The 25,985-nt window shown below is 41.0% G+C and overlaps 1 protein-coding gene across 5 annotated transcripts in view; it reads right to left on the bottom strand.

Annotated features, from left to right (window-relative positions):
- LOC144600287 (serine/threonine-protein kinase 32B-like) overlaps positions 1–25,985 on the bottom strand; it is a 187,853-nt gene that overhangs the window by 69,937 nt on the left and 91,931 nt on the right. For all 5 annotated transcript variants that reach the window (XM_078411876.1, XM_078411862.1, XM_078411881.1 and 2 more), the window contains exon 3: positions 16,862–17,013. In XM_078411876.1, coding sequence (XP_078268002.1) covers positions 16,862–17,013 — 152 coding nt within the window. The remainder of the gene's footprint in view (positions 1–16,861; positions 17,014–25,985) is intronic.

The following is a 25,985-nucleotide window of genomic DNA, read 5'->3' as shown; positions in this document are numbered from 1 at the left end:
GTTCATACCGCTGGGGTGTAAACTACCCAAGCAAAATATGAGGTGCTGTTCCTTCAATTTGCGCTGGGCCTCACTCTGACAATGGAGGAGCCCCAGGACAGAAAGGTCATATTGGGAATGGGAGAGGGAGTTGAAGTTCTGAGCCACTGAGAGATCAGGAAGGTTAAGACGGACCGAGCGGAGGTGTTCAGCGAAACGATCGCCAAGCCTGCTCTTGGTCTCGCCGATGTAGAGAAGTTGACATCTGAAACAGCGGATACAATAGATGAGGTTGGAGGAGGTGCAAGTGAACCTCTGCCTCACCTGGAAAGATTGTTTGGGTCCTTGGATGGAGTTGAGGGGGGAGGTAAAAGGACAGGTGCTGCATCTCCTGCGGTTGCAGGGGAAAGTACCTGGGGAGGGGGTGGTTTGAGTGTGAAGGGACAAGTTGACCAGGGAGTTCAGAGGGAACGGTCTCTGCAGAGAGCAGAAAGGGGTGGAGGTGTGAAGATGTAGCCAGTAGTGGGATCCCGTTGGAGATGGCGAAAATGTTGGAGGATATTGATAAGTTCATCTTTCAATATTCAAAGATGTATTGTACAAAGTCTTATTGCTTATTACAGTTGGAGTTTAACTGCCACCGTCTTGGAAATTCTGCCAATCTCTTGTTGAATTTGATGGAACCCAGGGGGGGAAAAAACAGGGAACAAGGTAATGAGGTAAAACAGGGTAGAGTCATAGAATCATTGAGTTGTATAACATGAAAATAGGCCTTATGGCCCAATTTATCTATGCTGACCATGATGCCCCATCTAAGCTGGTCCAATTTGTCCACGTTTGGTTCATATCTCCCCTAACCTTTCCTATCCATAAACTATTTACCCATGTTTCTTAAAAATCATCTTGCATGCAAAATGGGTTGCTTTTACGATTGCATATTTTATGTTCCTCCAGGAGTTGAATTTCACCAACCTCTTGCCAGAAGAATACAAGGCATTTGGCACGTCTGGAAAGACACATTCTAGGCCAAGGCTTTCTTCTTCTGATTGGGTCAAAACCAAATGCTCTGATAATATTGACAATGCAAGAAAACTAAGGCAGGAGGGGAAAAAAACGTGTGTAAGGGCTTCTAGTAGGGCGGCACAGTTGCCAGTGGTAGAGTTGCTGCCTTACAGCACTAAAAATCAGGGTTTGATCCTGACTTTCAGTGCTGTCTGTACGGAGTTTGTATGTTCTTCCTGTGAATGCGTGGGTTTCTCCGAATGCTCTGGTTTCCTCCCACATCCCAAAGATGTTCAGGTTTGTAGGATAATTAGCTTCGGTAAAATTGTAAATTGTTCCTAGTGCTAGTGTATGGGGTGATCGCTGGTCGGTGCACACTCGGTGGGCTAAAGGGCCTGTTTCCATGCTGTATCTCTAAATTCTAATCTAATCTAATCTATGAAAATAACCCAGAACTCTAAGGCCCTTGACCTTTGGTTTAAAAATGTTGGCCTGATGGTTCCAATTTTCAACAGACTGATAGAAAAGGTGCTGACAGGATGGATGAGTAGACTTGAGATAAAAGTAACATCATTCGGATACTCTCTCTGGAGGACATGGCAGCCTGATAGAGATGCACCTCGATTGGTACTTGTGTATGTGTGGCACATGCAAAAGACCACACTTTCCACTTGAGACTGCAAATTTCAATGAGATAATTTCTGGAAGGTATTTTGATCACAATCCCTAGAACATTGATAATACAATGTCAAAATGGCACTACGTGCAATTAGCCATGGCAGGAAAAAAAATAGTCAATACATTATACATCAAATGCAAATTGTATTTCATGACCACAGAATAAAATTTTAAACAGTTACCTGTTCTATCAAATTAAACAAAAATTAATCAAATAAAATGTTCAGTGAAAAGCACCACCCTCCACCGGGAATTCTATGTTCCCTATGACTTGTAATTTGATTTTTGGTCTGAAGAGAGTACAATACCATGCTATCAGCTAGCAATGTGCCCTTCTCCTGTTAGCTTAAGGATTAAAAATGGTATTGTTTGTCAGTCTTCCTGAATCACGACAAAAAATCCATTACAGGTCACATACAGTAACCGAGTCACAGTATCATAGAGCTATGTAGCACAGAAATAGGGCCTTCAGCCCAACTTGCACATACCGACCAAGTTGGCATTCTGGGCTAGTCCCATTTGCTCATATTTGGCTCAGATCCTCCAAATAATAATAATAATAATAATAATAATATTCATTTATTGTCATTGCAACGAGTACAACGAAATTAAAAAATAGCCAATCCTGACGGTGCGTACAAACATATATGCAATAAATGCACAAACAAATAAATACATAAATACAATTAAATACAATTATATTAAGTACAAGATTTTTTAACGGTGTTGCCTAGTGCAAAGGTAGTGTTCAGTTCTCGTATGGCCCTGGGGTAAAAACTGTTCTTAAGTCTGTTTGTTCGGGATTTGATCGACCTGAAACGTCGACCAGAGGGCAGGTGAACAAACAGACGGTGGCCGGGGTGGGATGGATCTTTTATTATTTTGCCTGCTCTACTGAGGCAGCGTAGGCTGAACAGGTGCTCCAGGGAGGGCAGTGAGCAGCCGATGATCTTCTGGGCCGTCGTGATGACCCTCTGAAGGGCCTTCCTGTCCTTTTCTGAGCAGCTGGCATACCATGTGGTTATACAGTATGCCAGCACACTCTCGATGGAGCAGCGATAGAAGGACAACATGAGCTTCTCCTGCAGGTTGGTTTTCCTGAGGATCCTCAGGAAGTGGAGTCTCTGCTGTGCCTTCTTTACTGTGGTGATGGTGTTGGTAGACCAGGTAAGATCCTCTGCGATGTGCGTACCCAGGAACCTGAAAGCTGGTACCCTTTCCACACAGACCCCATTGATGTAGAGTGGGTCGTAATCTCCACTGGTTTTTCTAAAGTCAATTATAAGTTCCTTTGTTTTGGAGGAGTTCAGGACCAGATTGTTCACTGAACACCATGCTGCCAGCCTTTGGATTTCATCCCTATAGGCTGTCTCATCTCCTTCTGAGATGAGTCCAACCACAGTCGTGTCATCCGCGAACTTGATGATGGTGTTGGTGGGATGGGTGGGGGCGCAGTCGTGAGTGTAGAGGGAGTAAAGGATGGGGCTCAACACACAGCCCTGTGGTGAGCCGGTGCTCAGTGTAATGGTGGAGGAGAGGTGAGGGCCTATTTTGACGGTCTGGGGGCGGTTGGTCAGGAAGTCCTTGATCCATTGGCAGATGGTTTGGGAAAATCCAAGGTCGGAAAGTTTGGTGACCAGTCTGCTCGGGATGACCGTGTTAAAGGCAGAGCTGAAGTCGAGGACGAGCATCCTCACATAGCTCCCCTGGTGTTCAAGGTGGGTCAGTGCAGTGTGAAGAGCAGTGTCGATGGCATCCGCTGTAGACCTATTTGCTCTGTAGGCAAACTGGTGTGGGTCGAAGGTGGGTGGGAGGCTGGCTTTGATGTGCTGCAGGACCAGTCTCTCGAAGCACTTTGTGATGACCGGTGTGAGTGCTACCGGACGGTAGTCGTTAAGACCGCTGATGACAGACTTTTTCGGCAGTGGGATGATTATGGCTTCCAAATGTCTTTTGAAAGTTGTAATTGTATCCACTACTATGAGTTCCCAAGGCAGCTCATTCCAAATACGGACTAACCTCGGACTCCAAAATGACAACATTCATTTCAAGAGAAATATACACAAGCAATGATATTAATAACATTGTTTCCTGACCTCAAAGCAGCATCAGATAAGCAAATACTGTAGCATCTAGAGAGAACTATACCCTGCACACTGTATCTTTCCCTTTGCTCTACCTATTGTACATGAGTTTGGCTTGATTTTATTTATGTATAGTATTATCTGATATGATTGGACAATTTCTTCCCAGCTGTTATCAGGTAACTGAACCATCCTACCAACAACTAGAGACCAGTCCAGAGCTACTATCTGCCTCATTGGACGCCCTTGGACTATCATTGATCGGACTTTACTGTACTTTATCTTGCACTAAACATTATTCACATTATTCCCTTTATCATGTGTCTGTACACTATGGATGGCTCAATTGTAATCATGTATTGTCTTTCCGCTGACTGGCTAGACAATAGACAATAGACAATAGACAATAGACAATAGACAATAGACAATAGAAAATAGGTGCAGGAGTAGGCCATTTGGCCCTAGCATGCAACAAAAGCTTTTCACTGTACTTCCATACACATGACAATAAAGTAAATTAAACTGAACTCAGTAGAACAAGCCACTGTACCATTCCTGCACTCTTTCTCTTTCTCCACAGCCGTGTTAATTATTTTTCCTTAAATACCCATCCAATTCCCTTTGGAAAGTTTGTTTGGCCCTGAATTTTCAAATTCACAGAAGCCAAATAACCTACACACCTGTATGCCTTGGGAGTGTGGGAGGCGATTGGAGCCCCCGGAGAAAACCCACGCGATCACAGGGAGAACGCAAAAAACTCAGTGCAAACAGTACTCGTAGTCAAGATCGAACCAGGGTCTCTGGCAGCAACTCAACCGCTGCGTTACTGTGTCACCCACTTTTTTAGACTTTACATTGACAATAGCTTCTCTCTATTTAGCTTATCTCAACCTGTCAGTCTTAAACGGCTCCATTAAATCTCCTCTCAGCTTTATCTGTTCTGCAGTGAACTTTCTCATCTTCCACATTCCAGCTTTATCACTGAAATCACTTAGCTCAGAACCCATTTGAAGAAATCTCCTTGACCCCTGTGCACACAGCACATAAAGTCTGCTGAAAGATTGCAATGTCTGTACTGAATTCAATATGTTCACTCAAAAGATCTGTAAGATGATGTATAAAGTTAGTAAAATAAAATTCCTATGATCCTTGGCACTAAGGACATTGCACAATTAAGGTGACGATTAACCTTTACGATAAGAAACTGCCATATATCTTTGTACTCAGCTACCACCTCAGAACAGCAGATTAAAATCACACAATGTGAGCCTGCTCTTGTTCCTCATAGAGTTGTGAGGAAGAGATGTTTTGTGTGTGATTGACAAGGTGTTGAGAGGGTAGACAGCACTGACACATTAGTTCACGTTCATAGGTTCTAAGAGTAGAATAAGGCCATTCGGCCCATCAAGTCTCCTCAGCCATTCAATCATGACTGATCTGCCTTTCACTCTCAACCCCATTCACCTGTCTTCGCCCCATAACCCCTGACTCCTGGGCTTCTTGGCAATACCACATGTAAGGAGTTGCGCTTAAAGTATATACCTACTATGGGAGCAGTTCCCAATGGGAGCTCTCGCTGCAAGCTTGTTGCTATCATTATTGTCGCTCTCACTATTCAATCTACACAACCAGCTGACCAAATTTTCTAAACTGCGATTCACTGGGTCGAATGAGCCAAACACCTGCTTGGAACTATGTTGAGCTGCAGGTAAACAGTAAGGTTGGATTCTATGCCTGTGAGGCTGGGATAAGGATTAATGTTTCCATTGTGTATTGCACTTCAATCTTACCTCTTTCTCTCTTCTACACATTGAAGCTTCTTCCTGGCACCCTCCCTTGTTTTCTCCCTTCCTCCCCCCCCCCCCATTGGGAGTGCACACCGATGCACCTGATGGAGTTGCTGCCACAGAGCGCCATAGAGCTGTGATTGATCCTGACCTCTGTGTGGAGTTTGCATGTTCTCCCTGTGAATGCGTGGGTTTCCTTAGGAGGCTCTGGTTTCTTCCCACATCCCAAAGACGTGTGGGTTTGTAGTTTGATCGGGCTCTGTATATTGTCCCTAATGTGAAGGGAATAGATGTGAAAGTGGGATAACATTGAACTAATGTGAACAGGTGATCGATGGTTGGCGTGATTTTGGAAGGCCGAAGATCCTGCATCCATGCTGTATCTCTAAACTAAACTATAAACAGTAGATCAAGGATCAACCGACGAAGATAGTATTGAGCTCGGTATCACAAAACGCTGGAGTAACTCAGCAGGTCAGGCAGCATCTAGGAGAGAGGGAATGGGTGATGTTTCGGGTCGAGACCCTTCTTCAGACTGATCAGGGTCTCGACCCGAAACGTCACCCATTCCCTCTCTCCTAGATGCTGCCTGACCTGCTGAGTTACTCTAGCATTTTGTGATACCTTCGATTTGTACCAGCATCTGCAGTTATTTTCCTACATAGTACTGAGCTAAATCATCAACAGACATCCTTACTTTAAAAAAACAATCCTTAATTTGAACACTCGGTAGTACTGAGAAAGCATTGCATGTTAAAGGATTATTTTCCAGATGCTGATTGAAGTCTACATTATACTCTTTTCCTCACCACATCTCATCACTTTAACTGGTCATTTATCGCATTTACCAAGACATTGCTGTGTTTAAATTGTCTGCTAAATTAGGCTGTCTAATGACTGACTACATGTCAGAAAGTATTAAATTGGTTATGGGGCATCTAAACAGCTTGTTTTATTTATATTCCCTTGTTAAGACACCTTTTCCAGTAGGTGGAAAAATTAAGTGTTAATTTTCATGTATATTTGAAATAGACATGTTGAGATTTTAAGAACGTATGAAGCATAATAACATTGTAAATAGGAGTAGGAGGAACCCTCACTGTTATTCAAGAAAATTACACTTGATTTGATCATGGCCTAGGCTCCACTCTCCTTTCCTTTCTCATAATGCTTCCAGTTCAAAAATCTATCTATCTGAGCCTTGATTCTATCCAATGATTTGGTCTCCATCGCTCTTTATGGTAGAGAATTCCAAAGGTTCACAGCCCTCTGAAACACTTTTCATCTCCATCTTGAATGGGCAATGCGTTAATTCCTAAACTCTGCCCTGGTTCACTATTTTCCCAAGAGGTGCATTATCCCTGACTCGACTGTGCTTCCCTTTCCACAGTTTTTGCCCAACCTGCTGAATGTTATCAACATTTTCTGCTTTTATTTCAAATTTCTAACATCTTCTGATTTTTTTACTCCATTATTCATTTCCAGGTAGTTTATCTTGTCAAACTCCATTTGTTTCAATAAGACCATCCTCATTCTTCTAAACCCCAATGAGCACAAACCCAACCTGCTCAAACTTTCCTCATAAGACAATTTTTATTCCAAGGAATCAAACTAGTGAGCCTCTGACGTTTCTCCATTGTTAGTGTGTGTATGAAGACCAAGATAGCATGTAGAATTGCAGATGTACAATTGTAGCAAGATTTTTCGGCATTTATACTCCAACCCCTATGAAAAATAATCTGGATTTGATTTGTATTTCTAATTACTTTTTTGACTTGCCTGTTCATGTTCTGTGTTTACTACGCAAGGAACCCCTCCCTCTCTGTAGCATTCAGAAATACTATGCTTGTCCATTCTTCCTACCAAAGGGAATAACCTCACATTATATGTCATCTGTCAAAATTGTGCCCATTTTCTATCAATATAATTTCACAGATAATTTGCTTGCTCCTCATAATTATTTTCCACCTACCTTTATACCATTTACAAATGTAGCTGCATTATACATAGTCCTTTCATCCAAGTCATTAAAATTGCTTGTAAATGGGTGACACCCCACAGGTTATAGCTTGGATTTGAATATAACCGATTCTTCCATTACCTAGCCAGTTCTCTATCCATATGGATGGCCTCCGAGATGGATTCTTAGAACAGCTTGTACTGGAGCCTAACAGGGAGAAAGCAATTCTGGATTTCGTTTTGTGTAATGAACTTGATTTGATAAGGGAACTCAAGGTAAAAGAGCCATTAGGAGGCAGTGATCATAATATGATAAGTTTTAATCTACAAATTCAGGGGAGAAGGGAAAATCGGAAGTGACAGTATTACAGTATAGCAAAGAGGATTACAGAGGCATGAGGCAGGAGCTGACCAGATTTAACTGGAAGGAGGCCCTAGCAGGGAAGACGGTGGAACAGCAATGGCAGGTATTCCTGGGAATAATGCAGAAGTTGCAGGATCAATTTATCTCAAAGAAGAGGAAAGATTCTAAGGGGAGTAAGAAGCACCCGTGCCTGATAAGGGAAGTAAAGGATAGCATAAAAATAAAAGAGAAGAGGTATATCATGGCAAAGAAGAGCAAGAAGCCAGAGGATTGGGACTCTTTTAAAGAGCAACAGAAGATAACTAAAAAGGCAATACGGGGAGAAAAGATGATGTACGAAGGTAAGCTAGCCAATAATATAAAGGAGGATAGTAAAAGCTTCTTGAGGCAAGTGAAGAGGAAAAAAATAGTTAAGGCAAATGTGGGTCCCTTGAAGATAGAAGCAGGTGAATTTATTATGGGGAACAAGGAAATGGCAGACGAGTTGAACCGGTACTTTGATTCTGTCTTCACTAAGGAAGACACAAACAATCTCCCAGATGTTCTAGTGGCCAGGGATCCTAGGATGACGGAGGAACAGAAGGAAATTCACATTAGGCAGGAAATGGTGTTGGGTAGACTGATGGGACTGAAGGCTGATAAATCCCCAGGGCCTGATGGTCTGCATCCCAGGGTACTTAAGGAGATGGCTCTAGAAATCGTGGACGCATTGGTGATCATTTTCCAATGTTCTATAGATTCAGGATCAGTTCCTGTGGATTAGAGGGTAGCTAATGTTATCCCACTTTTTAAGAAAGGAGGGAGAGAGAAAGCAGGAAATTATAGACCAGTTAGTCTGACATCAGTGGTGGGGAAGATGCTGGAGTCAATTATAATAGACGAAATTGCAGAGCATTTGGATAGCAGTAACAGGATCGTTCCAGTCAGCATGGATTTACGAAGGGGAAATTATGCTTGACTAATCTTCTGGAATTTTTTGAGGATGGAACTAGGAAAATGGACAGGGGAGAGCCGGTGGATGTAGTGTACCTTGACTTTCAGAAAGCCTTCGACAAGGTCCCACATAGGAGATTAGTGGGCAAAATTAGAGCACATGGTATTGGGGGTAGGGTACTGACGAGGATAGAAAATTGGTTGGCAGACAGAAAGCAAAGAGTGGGGATAAATGGGTTCCTTTCAGAATGGCAGGCAGTGACTAGTGGGGTACCGCAAGGCTCGGTACTGGGACCGCAGTTATTTACAATATACATTAATGACTTGGATGAAGGGATTAAAAGTAACATTAGCAAATTTGCAGATGACACAAAGCTGGGTGGCAGTGTGAACTGTGAGGAAGATGCTATGAGGTGGCAGGGTGACTTGGACAGGTTGTGTGAGTGGGCGGATGAATTGCAGATGCAGTTTAATGTGGATAAATGTGAGGTTATCCACTTTGGTGGTAAGAACAGGAAGGCAGATTATTATCTGCATGGTGTCAAGTTAGGAAAAGGGGAAGTACAACAAGATCTGGGTGGCCTAGTGCATCAGTCACTGAAAGGAAGCATGCAGGTACAGCAGGCAGTGAAGAAAGCCAATGGAATGTTGGCCTTCATAACAAGGGGAGTTGAGTATAGGAGCAAAGAGGTCCTTCTGCAGTTGTACAGGGCCCTAGTGAGACCACACCTGGAGTATTATGTGTAATTTTGGTCTCCAAACTTGTGGAAGGACATTCTTGCTATTGAAGGAGTGCAGCGTAGGTTCACGAGATTAATTCCCAGAATGGCGGGACTGTCGTACGTTGAAAGACTGGAGTGACTGGGCTAGTATACTCTGGAATTTAGAAGGATGAGAGGGGATCTTATTGAAACATATAAGATCATTAAGGGATTGGACACGCAAGAGGTAGGAAACATGTTCCCGATGTTGGGGGATTCCTGAACCAGGGGCCACAGTTTAAGAATAAAGGGTAGGCCATTTAGAACGGAGATGAGGAAGAACTTTTTCACTCAGAGAGTTGTGAAGCTGTGGAATTCTCTGCCTCAGAAGGCAGTGGAGGCCAATTCTCTGGATGCTTACAAGAGAGAGTTAGATAGAGCTCTTAATGATAGCGGAGTCAGGGGATTATGGGGAGAAGGCAGGAACGGGGTACTGATTGTGCATGATCAGCTATGATCATGGTGAATGGCGGTGCTGGCTCGAAGGTCCGAATGGCCTAGTCCTGCACCTATTGCCTATTGTTTATTGTCTATTAACACCAATACCATGATCAATTTTCCTTTGGAGCCGAAAGAGACCGGAGATGTTGGAATCTTGGGACAAAAAAACAAACTGCTAAAGGAACGCTGGGTCAGCTAGCATCTGTGGAGGGAAGTGGGCAATGTTTCAGGTTTTAACCCTACATCAGACCTTGCTTGCTTTCTGTAAACTCCAATACAGAGTATCTACTGATTTCTCTTTTTGCACCCTACTTATTACATTCTCAAATAACTTATTTTCCTTTTATAAAGCCATATGGGTTCTGCTTGAAAGCATCCTGTTATTACGTCCTTAATGATGAATTTTAGGATTTTCTTATTGATAGGCTAGTTTTTCTGGCCGATGTTTTTTTCTGCTTTCTGTTTCACCCCTTTCCTGAACAGAGGTGTTATATTTGCTGTTTTCTATTCTGCTGGGACCGTTCCAGAATCTGGGGAACTTTGGATGATCACAACAAATGCATCAATAATCTCTGCTGCCACTTTAATAAAGACTATCAGATCCAATAAAGATATTTACTTTGTTAAGCACAATTTCACGGTTGACAGTGATTGCTTTATGTTCCTCCATCCATTTGACCCTGGATTTTCTACAATTATTGGGATGTTTAAATACATTCTATTGGCAAACAAGCGGGAAGCATGTTTGTTGAAAGTCTCTGATATTTCCTTATTTACAGTTATTAATTCCCCAATCAGATCTTTGATCCTTAATTGCTTTCTTCCTATATTATACTTGTTGAAACTCTTACTGCCTGTTTTTGTACTTCCCACGAGGTTATTCCCATAATTTGTTTCTCCATTTTACTATCAATCTTTTGTCTTTAAGAATTTTCCAAAATTTTGGCTTCCCAATAATCTTCACAACATTCAATCCCTCTTGTTTTAGTTTGGCAGAATCCCATATTTTGTTAATTAGTCTCTGTTGAGAATTATAAAATATCTTCTGAATTGTCTACCACTAGTTCTCTATTGTATTAATTCTTAATCTATTTTCCCAGTCCACTTTAAAAAGCTCTCTTCCCATAATTGCCTTTACTTAAGATTAAGACTTAGTTTCTCATTATTAAGGTGAATGTGAAATTTTACCATGTTATGATCATTTTTCCCGAATGGATTCTTTAGTACGAGATCATTAATTAATTGAGACTCAATATTCATGATATCTAGCATAGTCTGCTCCCTAATTGGTTTTGTAAAATATTGTATTTTGTAAGCTTGTGAACCTTCATGTCTTTATTTATTTATTTATTTATTAATTGTCTTTAGAGGAAGCTTTTAAGGTCTAGTATGTAAAACATAGGACAGTACAGCACAGGAACATGCCAACAAGGAGCCAGGTTAAACTAATCTCTTCTGCACGCACATGTATCCCTCCATCCTTACATATCCATGTGTCTATCTAAAAGCCTCTTAAGCACCATTATCATATCTGCTTCCGCCAACATCCTTGGCAGCAAGTTTCAGACACTTTCTGAATAAAAACCTTGCCCTGCACCTCTCCATTAAACTTTCCCCCTCTGACCTTATAGCTGTGCCCTTTAGTCTTTGAAATTTCCACCCGAGGAAAAGGCTTTTACTGTCTACCCTGTCTATGCCTCTCATAATTTTACATATACCTCTATCTCCTCTCAACCTCCGACATTCCAGAGAAAACTATCCAAGTCTGCCCAACCTCTTCTTTTCGCTAACACCTTCCAATCCAGGCAGCATTTTGGTAAACATTTATCTGTACCTTCTCCAAAGCCTCCACATCTCTCAATGGAGTGACCAGAATGAGGTGAATAGATGAACAAATGACCAGAAGTAACTCATTTTTGTATGCTCTGCCCATACTCTATTCCCAGTTCACCTAACATCCCATAGGACTGTATTTTGGGCCCAGGTTTCACTTCAACATACTGTATAAACTCCAGTCATAAAACTATGACTGGGGTCTCACCAAAATCACATCCAAATTCCTACTACACACAAACAAACATATCATATTCAAGCACCAATCTCAGAGGTACACCACTGGTCAGAAACTACCAATCAGAAAAAAAAATTCCACACTATCTTCTGACTCTTATTGCCAAGCCAATTTTGTATCAGAAAGCAGTAACGATTCTTGAAAATAATAATGATCGTTTCGCTGAACACCTATGCCTTGCCTTACGTAATCTCCCGGTTGCCAAACATTTTAACTTCCCTTCCCATTCCCATACTGATCTTTCTGTCCTGGGCCTCCTCCACTGTCAGGGTGAGGCCACATGCAAATTGGAAGAACTGTACCTCATATTTCACTTGGGCAGCTTCCAACCCAGCGGTAGGATTTTGCTAATTTCAAGTAACCATTGCATTCCCTCTCTCTCTCCGCCCCTCCCCCACCCTAGTCGTCCTGTCAGTTTTACTGTTCGTATCCCTTTGTAATCTATCACCTCCTCCACAGCCAACAATGAACCATTGTGGGCTCCATGGCCAACGGTGCCGGCTCTGATTTGTTCTGTACCATTTCATACCTATAGTTTCCCTCTCCCCTGACTCTCAGTCTGAAGAAGGATCTTGACCCAAAATGTCACCTATTCCTTTTCTGCAGAGATGCTGCCTGACACACTGAGTTACTCCAGCATTTTGTGTCTAAACAGTTTAGTTTAGGTTAGTTTAGTTTAGCTTAGGTTATTATTGTCACGCGTACTGAGGTACAGTGAAAGGTGTTTGTATGTGTGCTATCCAGTTAAAGAAAAGACTATACATGATCACATTCATGCTGTCTGCAGTGCATAGATAAAGGATAAAGGGTACAACATTCAGTACACAATAAAGCCGATAATGTCTGATTAAAAATAGGTGAAAGATCTCCAATGAGGTAGATAGACGGTCAGGACCACACTCTATCTGATGAGAGGACCGTTCAGTTACCTGATAACAGCTGGGAAGAAACTTTGATTCCACACTCTCTTCATGCCCATTACAGATCATCTCTAGGATATGCTACCAATTTGAAGATTGATGGATGCCACAGTAAGCTTTGCAATTCATGCATGTTTTCAGCACAGTGACCCAATGCCTTATGACACTTCCTCAGTTAGCTCCTATGTATTTAGTCAGCAATGACATTTTTCACTCTAACTGGACGTCAGTTTTCCAACATCAGGAATTATTAAACTATTCAAGACTATTACCCTTTACTAATAAAAATAATAGTGCAACCTTATCCTGATTGTTATTTATATATGTGCACAAATCTCATCTGCCAACAATTCTGGAGAATTATTATGCTATGGTCCAGTGTTATCATTTTCCTCAGTGGATCAGGCAGCATCTCTGGAGAAAAGGACCCATCTTCAGACTGAGAGAAACTGAGAGGCCCAGAGAAGCGTCTCAACTTGAAACGTCACCAATTTCTTTTCTCCAGAGATGCTGCCTGACTTGCTAAGTTACACCAGTATTTTGTGTCTATCTTCAGTGTAAACCAGCATCTGCAGTTCCTTCCTACACATCTTTCTCCTCTCTGAAATAATGAGAGAAGATGTACATTCCTAATATTGCTGTGGAGTGATATTCCTAATATTGCCCGTGGAGTGATGATCGAGAATTAATAGACCTCGACAGTCTACCAGACAGAGATGTAAGACAGAATTTGGAGTTTGCAGTATTCACCCTGTTTATGGAAACTGCAACCTAGCTGTGACAATAAGGAAATATGGGTGATAATAGATATCATTACAGTTGATTTTTTTCTTATGTCAATTACTCCAACTGTGATTATGATTATTCTCAGGCAACTTTTAATTGGGAGATATTATTTCGACGTAAATGATGTAAGATCAAGAGTGGAGCTTAAGAGGCTTTTTGATATGCACATGTATACGCAGGGAATGGAGGGATATGGATCATGTGCAGGCATAGGAGTTAGTTTATCTTGGCACTATGTTCGACACAGACATTGTGGGCTCATTACAGTGCTGTATTTTTCTGTGTTCCATGTACGTTCAACAATCACTGCGTTTCTTCAAAAATTATGTTCACTTTCACCTCATTTATTTTTGACTTACATTTTTGAGAGTATTTGTGCTCAAAAAGATGACAGGCTGGGAAATTAAAGAGCACTTAGGTTATTGTGCTTGACCTATTGATATCTAATTGAATTGATAACATAGAACTTGTATACAGGTCGGTGTGGACTCAGTGGGCCAAAGGGCTTGTTTCCACACTCTATCTCTAAATTAAACTAAGAAACAGAACAATACATTTAAAAATTAGCTTTCCAATATTTTTGTTGGGCAGCAGAAAAATAGCTGGTAATGTCTAAATATGTTACATATATCTGAAGATATAACTTCAAATAATATCGAACAGTACAGCACAAGGACAGGTCTTTCTGCCCACAATGTCTGTGCCAAACATGATGTCAAGACCATCTCTTATCTTTAGTTTAGTTTAGAGATACAGCGCAGAAACAGGCCCTTCGGCCCACCAAGTCCGCACGGACCAGCAATCCCTGCAAATGAACAATATCCTAAACATACTAGGGACAATTTACACTTGCTTCAAACCAATAAACCACCCAACCTGTGTGTCTTTGGAGTGTGGGAGGAAACCTAAGATATCAGAAAAAAAACCCTTGCGGTCATGGGGAGAATGTACAAACTCTGTACAGCCAAGCACATGTAGCCACGATTGAACCCTTGTCTCTGGAGCTGTAGGCGCTGTAAGGCAGCAATTCTACCGCTGCACCACCGTGCTGCCCAATCTACTTGCACCTAATCCATATCCCTTCATTCTCTGCCATATGCCTATCCAAAAGTCTCTTAAATTCCACTATCATATCTGCCTCAACCACCAATCCCAGCAACATGCTCCTCACCACCCTCTGCTAACAAGTTGCCCCCAACATCTCCTTTAAACTTTGTCCCATTGACATGAAGATTCAATTCACATGATTCAATTCACATGATTTTTGCTTATTCCTTGCTTCAGAATGGCCTATTTCTAAAAAAAGCAGGCTGTTGAAAAGATTGCTTCACAGACACGCTCTTCACTTCAACCACTATCGTTGCCATTCACATTGTTCAGTTGTGGCTTATGCCAATTTGTGATCGATAAGGTGATTGATCAAGGGACCTTTGTGGGGATTCTGCCCCATGTGTAAAATCCACTTTCTGCACTCTACTTCATTACTTACACTTCGGTGTAAACCAGCATCTGCAGTTCCTTCCTACACACTTACACATTTATGGCCGTAATTCAATCATGTATCCAACACACCATGGAATTAAAGTTCAACTGGTTTACATTTGTCATCTTAACGCATGCATTTGATTACTTCCCTGCCTTTTGACTGCAGCAGTTTTAGGGAAATAACACTGCTTAAGTATAAAGCATTTAGATCGAGTATTGTGACGAGACATTACATCAGGAGACTGGGGAAGTGGCAGAAGTTAATTTATTCATTTGATGCTTTCCCTAAGTTATAAACGAATGCAGAAAATAGAATTCCAAACAAAAAAATGTTACTGTGTTTATCCTTTCTTCCCTTTCTCACATTCTGTTATTATAATAGACAGATAATGTCTATCTGTTATTATAATATAGTTTTCTTATTCAAGCTCCCCCTCCTCCCTCCTTCCCTCTCCCTCCCCTCCTCCCCCTCCCTCCCCCCTTCTCCCCTCCCCCCTCCCCTCCCCCTCCCCATCCCTCCTCCAGTATATAGATTAACAATTAAATTGGAAACCCTTTTTTAGTATGTTTTGAGAATGAAGTGTGTCTTTCATCCTCCCAGACCTTTACTTAATCTTCAAAATGTAGGGAGAAATCACACAATTAGTGGCAAGGCTCTTAACAGCATTGATGTACGGAGAAATCTTCGAATCCAAATCCATAAATCCCTGAAAGTGGCCACACAGCTAGATAGAGTGGTAAATAAGGAGTAAGGTATGCTTGCCTTCACTGGTCAAGGCATTGAGCTTAAGAGTCAGGAAGTCGTGATGCAACTATATAGGACTGGTTAGGACACATTTGAAGTGCTATGCGCAGTTCTGGTTGCCCATACAGGAAGGATGTGGAGGATTTGGTAAAAGTGTAGAGGAGGTTTACCAGAATAATGCCTGAAAGAAGGTGTTAGCTGCTAGAAGAGACTGGACGGACTTGGATTGTTTTCTCTGGAATGTCATACGTTGAGGGGAAGAACTGTGGAACTGGTGAAATGACTAGGTTGGAGGAATGGAGGTGGGGAGTAAGTATAAGTTACTTAAAATTAAAGAATTCAATATTCATACCACTGGGTTGGAAGCTGTTCCTCCAATTTGCATGTGGCCTCACTCTGGCAATGGAGGAGGCCCAGGACAGAAAGGTCATTATGGGAATAGGAAGGGGAATTGAAACGGTCAGCAACCGGGAGATCCCGTTGGCCTAGGCGGACTGAGCACACTGAAAATAGTGTCATTTCATTTATGCAGCCTCACCTTTTATCAGATGCATTATTTTACACCTAAAAGCATTAAACTTCAATTACCAAGTGTTTTCCCATTATCAATGTCTCTCCACATAACCTTAAGGTTTCTAGTTATCCTTCTCACTACTGAATGGCTTGCATCGACAAACGTGCATCTATTCAACTCCAGGTCATTTATTTATAGCCTGCTAATTATATGAAAGTGCCTAAACTCATGCAATTAATCACTATTCAGAAGCATACACATGGAGGTATTAAAGCATGGAAGCATTAAAAGTTTCATTTTTTTATATCACCACATCTTTTGAGCATCTTTAATGGTTACTGAAGCTACTTACCACAGATTCACAAGGAAAGGGTGCTCAAGTCTCTGCATTATCTGCAATTCTCTGAAAACATTGCGGACTTCATCTCGCTCTATGCATTTTTGCTTGTTCATGTATTTCATGGCGTACATTTTCTTTGTATCTCTCTTCTGGACAATGCATACCTGATTAAAATACAATGAAATTATTGAATATACAAAAGAAGTATGCCATTTTGCACCAGCATTTTTATTCATTCAAAGTAAGATCGCGCATAAACTGTTAAAACGTAATACCTGTGATCCCTCAAAACAGTCATAAGAAATTCACAGTCAACCACTTGGAAAATAAATAGAAACAGAAAGTATTGGACAGACTCTGCAGGTGAGAAGGCATTTGTGGAGGGAAATGGCAGCAACGTTTCAGCTCTATGAATTTTCGTCCCAACTGAAAAGAGTTAGCATGTCTTGATTTGCAGGGAAGGAGAAAGGGTTTTCAATAGAACGGTGACCAAGAGAAAATGAACGACACAAGTGGTGGTGACGATAGCTGAGACAGGGGGTTGAAGGCTTCTTAATTGCAGATGATTTGACTGGAGGTTTGCACATTGGAGATGAATTAAAACTGAGCAGGAAAATAAAAAAAGGAAAACAAATATCTGTTTTGTTACATGAAAGCAATTTAGATTAGTTTAATGTATTGCTGTCTTGTGTATCAAGGAACAGTGAAAATATTTTTTTATTGCGTGCTATCCAGTCAGCAAAAATACTAGATATGATTACAATCCCGTTATACAGATACAGGATAACGGGAATAATGTTTAGTGCAAGATAAAGATCCAGTAAAGTCCAATCAAAGATAGTCCGAGGATCTCCAATGAGGTAGATGGTAGATCAGGATCACTCTCCAGATAGTGACAGGATGGCTGAGTCACCTGATAAAAGCTGATAATTGTCCCTAAATCTGGAGGTATAGGCAAAGGAGATGCAAAACACTGTCGATGCTGAGGAGGCTAATTTGGATGGGCCAGGACTGGGGCCATAGGTTCTGATCAAAGATTAACAGTCACTAGTCCAACCTGATACAAAGCACAAAATTTATACTAATTTCACCATTACATTTGCAGATAACCACAATTTCATGAATGACCAACACAAACTCTAGCTAGAATTCACTAATTGAAGCCATGCCTGCAAATCCCATATTTTCCTGTCAACATGCCTGACTCCACAACCCTCTCATCTTCCTCTCCTCTTCAAGTGGTCGGCCCTGCTGAATTGGCCAGCAATGCATTCATTCACATCAACAAGAGGAAGTGGTAAAAGGAATGAATGACTATTTACCTCCTTAGCCTGATTAACAAACATATTTTTCTCAAACAAACTGAAGCACAACTCGGTCCCCAACAAACTTAGAAGTCACCGAGGATGATTTTAAAGCTCATGGGTATTGGATACTGGGGGAAGGCAAGATTCATTTACCAACTATTTGGTACAGTGTGGGAACAGACCCTTTGGCCCAACTTGCCCACATCGACCAACATTATCCATCAACACTAGTCCCACCTGCCTGCATTTGGTCCATATCCTTCTAAACTTATCCTATCCACGTACCTGTCTGAATGTTTCTTAATATTACCTGCCTCAACTACTTCCTCCGGCAGCTCATTCCATATGTCCACTGCCCTTTGTGTAAAATAGGTTAACCCTCAGGTTCCTGTTAAATCTTTCCCCCCTCAATTTAAACCCATGTCCTCTGATTCTCAATTTCTCTACTCTGGGCAAGAGACTCTGTGCATTTACCCAAACTATTTATGTCATAATTTTGTACACTACCCTTTGTAACATTATAACATTACCCTTTATCCTCCTGCGCTCCAAGGAATAGAGTCCTAGCCTGCTCAGCCTTTCCATATAGCTCAGGCCCATGAGTCCTGTCAACATCCTCTTAAATATTCCCTGCACCGTTTCCAGCTTGACAACATCTTTCCTATAACCTAATTCGCAGGGTTTTGTTACGTGTTTGACATATGATGTTAGCTGGATCGTCACAACCCGGGTTGGTGGGACTGAGGTTCATATTAGCAATGGAGGTCAAACTAGCATTGCACAAAGGTTGAATTACCAACTGCATCCCCCAGGGTATGTTAGGGTATGTACGTGCGATGTGCAAATGATGAGGAGTGTGGGCAACAGTAAAAGCATGCACTCATGATTTGTGAACAAACAATGGAGCAAAATCGGCATCAGCAGTGCCAAAAAAAAGGCAATCCAGCCACAACCTCTAGCCTGCTTGTGTCACATTAAAACAACGAGAAAAATACTTCCAAACTGAAAGCCTATATAAATATAATAAAGGATTTCAATTTATGTTCCATCGAGACGTGGAGCCTGCAGGGTGTTTAGGGATCTCATTGATTGACATTTAATTTCAATAAATGAAACGGTGTCACATTGATGTAAATAATCTTTGAATTATTGTACAAGATTATGATAAAGCATTGGTTAAGACATAAAACAAACATTACTGTTTGAAAGAAATATCGATTAGAATTGACTAAAGAATCCTGAGAAAAACAATGCAACCGTTAATAATATTGTTACAATTACACTTAACTAGAGAGATGATAAATTTTGCAAAGCCTATATCAATAGTTATCAACATAACTCATAAGGTTAAATTAATTTATATTTCAATGAGCTGGAAAATATCTATACTTTTTTGAGCAAAGTACATCTTTGAATTTATCTGATGTCTTTATGGTGGAAACTATCTACTGCTTCATAAAGGTTAAAGAAAAATATTAGACAGGAGGAAGCACAAGTAGAAATCTAAGATAGACACAAAATGTTGGAGTAACGCAGCGGGACAGGCAGCATCTCTAGAGAGAAGGAATGGGTGACGTTTCGGGTCGAGACCCTTCTTCAGACTAAACAGGTTGTTGAAAATCCAGCTGAATAACAATTGAAGGATCACACACACGCACATGTTAAAAGGTTGACCATGGAGATGTTGAGTGGGGAGGTTTACTTGCAAGACGTTGATGAAAAAAAGCATAAATGCAGAGACAAAAGTTACATTTATTTTGCTAGTAAGCAGTGAGTCTTGAGATAGTGAAAATTAGAAGCAAGTTAGTTTGAAATAGTGCTTCAGGATGTAAATATCTGGAAAGATTAGTTTCTCAAGGCAACATTCAGGAGTTCAGTATAATTGTGTTTAAAGTCCAAGGGAATTTGAGATGTTTAAAATAAATAATGTCTTGTATAAAGTTAAATTGAACCCAAAGTGTTTAATATCTCAATCGATTTATCGCATTATGAAGAAGTTGTAGACATGGGGAATGTGCCACATTGGGAATAAGTTTCACAGATTCAAACAAATAAATTAGAGAAATGTCTTATTTAAAATCTATGTAAAATTAGAGGTCAATTGTTTTGAAAGAAATGAATGGGTTGCTTATTGGAATGGGAAGATATGCACTGTGAATTACAGATGGCCACAGATCTGTAGATGACACGTGCTGGTCCAAATTAATTTCACCAAATTGACGTTTCTTCAGTAGTGTCACTTTGAGTTTCACAAATTTGCTACTTTTTCACATTAAATACAGAATTTTACTTCCAGTAATTAACAGCTTATGTAATTACTGGATTGCCCTGTCAGTCTCTCTTGCTCTGAACTAACCAATTCAAGTATTCTCACAGGGGGTAATGGGTATGTGGAATGAGCTGCCAGAGGAGGTAGTTGAGAAATGTAATACAACAACATTTGAAATGAATTTGGACATATACATGGAAAAGTTTTGAGAATTATTGGGCCAAACATGGGCAGGTTAAATTTGTGGAGATGGAGCATCGTGGTTGGCATGGGCAAGTTGGGGAAGAAGGGCCTATTTCCCCTGTTTCCCTGGTGTATGACTCTATTACTAAAGTAATGCCCCATATCTGCTCCATTAAAGTATATAAATTTAACATCTAGACATTCTCATCTAGTGTTGTGAGAAAACCTTGGACTTTACTAATTTTCTCTCATCTTCTGGTCATCTCTTCTAATCACATGGATATTTCCAGAGGCCATTTCCCATCCCTAAAAAACGAATTCCCTGAACATGAACCCCTCCATCACCGTGTCCTTGCATTGGAATTGATATCCCAGGCTCCTTTCTCCTCTTCCTGACCCAGTCTCCATGACCTGCCCAATTCTCCATATTCTCTCAGCCGACTCTGCAAATGAAGTCCATTTTCTCCAGAGATGTTGATTGACCCGCTGAGTTACACCAGCATCTTGTCCCTATCTTTGGTATAAACCAGGATCTGCAGCTCCTTATATTACAAACTTTGAATGGGTTTGAGTAGGTTGGGACTCTATTCCTTGGAGCGCAGGAGGATGAGGGGTGGTCTTGTAGAGGTGTATAAGATCATGAGAGGAATAGATCGGGTAGATGCTCAGAGTCTCTTGCCCAGACTAGGAGAATCGAGGACCAGAGGATATAGGTTTAGGTGAAGGGGAAACAATTTAATAGGAATCTGAAAGGTACCTTTTTCACACAAAGGGTGGTGGATGTATGGAACAACCTGCCAGAGGAGGAGGTTGAGGCAGGGACTATCCCAACATTTAAGAAACAGTTAAACACAAAAGGCTGGAGTAACTCATCGGGCCAGGCAGCATCTCTGGGGAGAAGGTATGGGTGACGTTTCAGGTTGAGACCCTTCTTCAGACTGATGTCAGGGGAGTGGGCAGGACAGAGATAGAATGTAGTCGGAGATAGTAAGACTGGTGGGAGAACTGGGAAGGGGGAAGGGATGGAGAGAGTTTAGTTTAGTTTAGAGATACAGGCCCTTCGGCCCGCAAGTTCGCACCGACAGCGATACCCGCACATTCACACTATCCTACACACACTGGGGACAAGTTACAAAGCCAATTAACCTACAAACCTGTACAACTTTGGAGTGTGGGAGGAAACCGAAGATCTCAGAGAATACTCATGTCAGAGAATGGGGTTGAGAGGGAGAGATAGATCAGCCAATGGTGGAGTAGACTTGATGGGCCAAATGGCTTAATTCTGCTCCTATCACTTATGAATAGCCAATATATCAATGGTATTGATGTCTACTGTGAACAGACTGGCAAGTGACAACCATACGTCCCACTGGGGAATCCCAGCTGTGAGTTATGGTCCCTGCAATCCCCAACAGAGAGCATGTGCTTTACCACTTCTGACCATTTCCAAACTATGCCATTTGTCACTATCCTTATCTTTATTCTGAATACTCTCCATTATTTTCTTTGCTCTTTATTCTGTACTGTTCCTTTTAGTATTAATCTGTCTCCGTTTACTTTTAATTCTCTAGCACTTCAGTTATCACAGTTATCAGTTGCATCATCATTTGGTAAATTGTGCAGTAATTTTGTCCTTGTTCATTCTACTCTCATAATGTAAATCCACTGGTCTGTCGTTATTAACAAGCAAGGATATGAGATTTAGGGGATGTATGAGGGTGCAGACTCCTGGCATAAGAACTGGCCGTATACTGTGATTTACTCAATTTGAGCAACCGCAAGTTAGAAAACAATCGCTTTCATCTCTTAAAGATGACACTGTGTGTTCTTCCAAGCTGAGACAACATTCCATTGTTTTCTCTTGAATTGCTTTATTCTTTTCCATCCAGTTTGGAAAGTAGGTTGGCACAGTGGTGCAGCGGTAGTGTTGCTGCTTTCCAATGTCAGAGACATAGGTTCGATGCTGACTGGGTGGTGTCTGAACGGAGTTTGTGTCCTCCCTGTGACTGCGTGGGTTTCCTCCGGTTTACTCCCACATTCCAAAGACGTGCAGGTTTGTAGGTTAATTGGCTTCTGAAAATTGTCCCTATGGTGTAGGATAGAACTATGTATGGGAGATCACCATCGCATGGACTCATTGGCCCGAAGGGTCTAATTCCACACTGTATTTTAAAACTAAAACTAAAATATAGATCAAATACATGACTGTGCAACAAGGAAGCGTGTTAATTATGCATTCTTAAAAGTTCACAGATCATAATTATATGTTTGAAGGGATGTAAAGAAAAATAAAGAATAGAATGTTTCTGAATGAATCTGTAATTATCATTTCACATCATTCATTGATTTAGAAAGAATGTTTGTTTGCACTATGATTTTCATTGCATCATGAAAGAACTTATTTCAGAGGATTTTTTTTAAGAACAAGACTTTAGTCCCCATTTTAACTTGAAGTGTGGATTTACCAGTGAATGGCTGGAATGAATGGAAAATACTCTGATAGTGAAGATATGATTCCATTTTAAATCTGAGGCATCACATCTTTCATCCAGGAGAGGCTCACACATCATATGACGTGAACAATAAAGTAAGTCATGAGCAATAGTTGGATTAGGCCAACAGTCATCAGGACACAAATGAATGGCTGTTTGCAACAAATGTGCAGGGAAGATGGAGAACAGTGAAAAGGAGTTCTCATTGTTCAGTAGGGGGTAGGACACAGGGCCGGGGATAGTGGAGCCACAGCACCAGAGACACAGCTTCAAGCCTGACCTTGGGTGCTCTCTGTGAAGAGTGCACATTCGCCCTGTGATCAAGTGAGTTTCTTCCGGTGGCTCCTGTTTCCTTCCAAATCCAAAAGATATGCAGGTTGATAGGTTAATTGGCCATTAAAATGCACCTAGTGAGTGGTAGAATCTGGGAGGAGTGATGAGAATGTGAAGAGAACAGAAAGTGGATTAATATATGTTTAGAATAAACAGCTGGTCGATGGTCAGCATGGACTCAATGCACTGACAGGCTTGTTTTTAGACTGAATCTCATCTGTGACTCTTTTTTTTTCTTTTTTTTTCTTCTTTTTTTTTCTATGACTGCTATGTAGTTTCGTTCGGTACTTCGGTACCGAATGACAAATAAAGCTCTGTTATACCTGTTATTGCTTATCTGCAGCAAGAGATCACATTGCCATTAAACATCTCGCAGTGAGAAAATGACAATGGCCATAAATACGACAGTTGTTCAATCAGAAGTAACTGCTTTAAACCTACTCCTCATTGCTTTGATTAACGAGCAGGGAGTCACAAATTTGACTCCCTGTTGATCAATTGAGCCATTGAGTAGTTTGTGTTGACCTTGCACAGATAATAATGATATATATAGGAAGCAGAAATTTGGCATGCTGCCTGCATTGCAAACAATAGGTTAATCATGTTGTTCAAGTTATCCATCTATTAATTTTCAGTGGGATTATAGGATGTTCTCAGGGAAGGAAAAAGATATTTAAATGGCAAATATTAGGCATATAAATGGGAGATGGTATTATTGCAAAAAACAGTTTAAAAATAGATAGCAGACCTTAAAATAGTAATCTCATGCAATATTAATGAGAAGAAACATGAATTTAAAAATAGATTTAGCTTTGGTAGGTGGCTAAATAATGAAAATATCATGAGTGGTCATAAAGGGTAATAGAGTGACGTAAATGTATGCTTAGACACACAGAATATAAATCTAAGGACACGTTACTGACACATAAATGTTGATTTGATCTTGGTGTCCTTGTCTAAAATAACCCAGAGTGTGAGCATGCAGGAACAGCAAGTAATTTGGAAGGAGGAGTCAAAAGTGTTTAATTGTAACATGTACTAAAACAGAGCAATGAAATTCTTACTTGTAGCAGCATGTAAGAATTTAATTGCTCCGTTTCAATAGATAAGAGAGATAATTGCATTGTAAAAGGGGCTGTACTGCAAAAGCAGGAGAGTGTAGCCACAACTCTAGAAGGCTTTGGACGAGTACACCTCGAGTACTGCTTGCAGTTTGTGCTTCTTTACTCTCCTTTGAGGTTCTTTAGAGAAGTTCACTGGATTTATTCCAAGGATGAAGAGGATATAGTTAATAGAAAAACAATTGAGTGGTTTGGGTCTTTACTTAGGAGTTTGGAAGAATGTGTGCTGACCTTATTGATAATAATAAGCAACGAAGGAGACATGAGTAGTCAACTATTGAAGTCTATGTTGAGAAAAGACTCCCCTAAACCAGTCATTATAATTCTTTGGAATTATCTGTGCCAGAGAGGGCTTTCATGTGCAGTTGGAGTATATTTGATCAGAACCTGTGGAGTTGCTGCCTCATCCCTTACAGCAAATTGGGTTTGGTCCTGACCTTGTGTGCACAGCTATGGACTTTGCACATTCTCTTTGTTCCTCCAAGTGTTCTGATTTCCTCCCACATCCAAAAGACCCGCTAATTGGTAGGTTGATTGGCTTTTGTAAGACCACACTAGTGTAGGTGAATGAGGGGGTAGGAGAGGAGGACAAGGAAGGTGTGTGTAGGAAGAAACTGCAGATGCTGGTTTACACCGATGATAGACACAAAATGCTGGAGTAACTTAGCGGGACAGGCAGCATCTATGGAGAGAAGGAATGGGTGACGTTTCTTTGAAGAAGTGTCTCGATCCAAAACGTCATCCATTCCTTCTCCCCAGAGATGCTGCCTGTCCCGCTGAGTTACTCCAGCATTTTGTGTCTTTCTAGGAGAAGGAGGTTGATGGATATACAAAAGAAAATAGGTTCCAGTTTAGTTTAGTTTATTGTCACGTGTGCCAAGGTAGAGTGAAAAGCTTTTGTTGCGTGCTATCCAGTAAGCAGTGAGGAGGGGACTGGAGGAGACTCACTGTGATGGATGTTTCTTTTTGTTTGGTGTTAGTTTATGATTGTATGTGTTATTGCATTTTTATTGATTATTCTTATTGGTCTTATTGTTCAACTGCGGGTAATGTTTCATTTCACTACACATTTATGTGTATGTGACAAATAAACGACTATTGACTTGACTATTGAAAGACTATACATGGTTACAATCAAGCCATTTACAGTGTATAGACTCATGATAGAGCAATAACGTTTAGTGTAAGGTAAAGCCATCAAAGTCCGATCAAGGATAGTTCGAGGGTCACCAACGAGGTAGATAGTAGTTCAGCTCTCTGGTTGTGGTAGGATGATTCAGTTCCCTGATACATGTATGTGGAGGAATGGGATTGAAGGAATTGCTCTGATATCAGGGTGACACAGTGCACAGCAGTAGCTGCCATACAGAGCAAGGGACCTGGGTTCAATCCTGACTACAGGTGCTGTCTGTACGGAGTTTGTACATTCTC

This window comes from Rhinoraja longicauda, chromosome 1, assembly GCF_053455715.1.
Source record: "Rhinoraja longicauda isolate Sanriku21f chromosome 1, sRhiLon1.1, whole genome shotgun sequence".
NCBI lineage: Eukaryota > Metazoa > Chordata > Chondrichthyes > Rajiformes > Arhynchobatidae > Rhinoraja > Rhinoraja longicauda.
The sequence above is the reverse complement of the archived record's forward strand: the minus strand, read 5'-3'. Positions and strand labels throughout refer to the sequence as shown.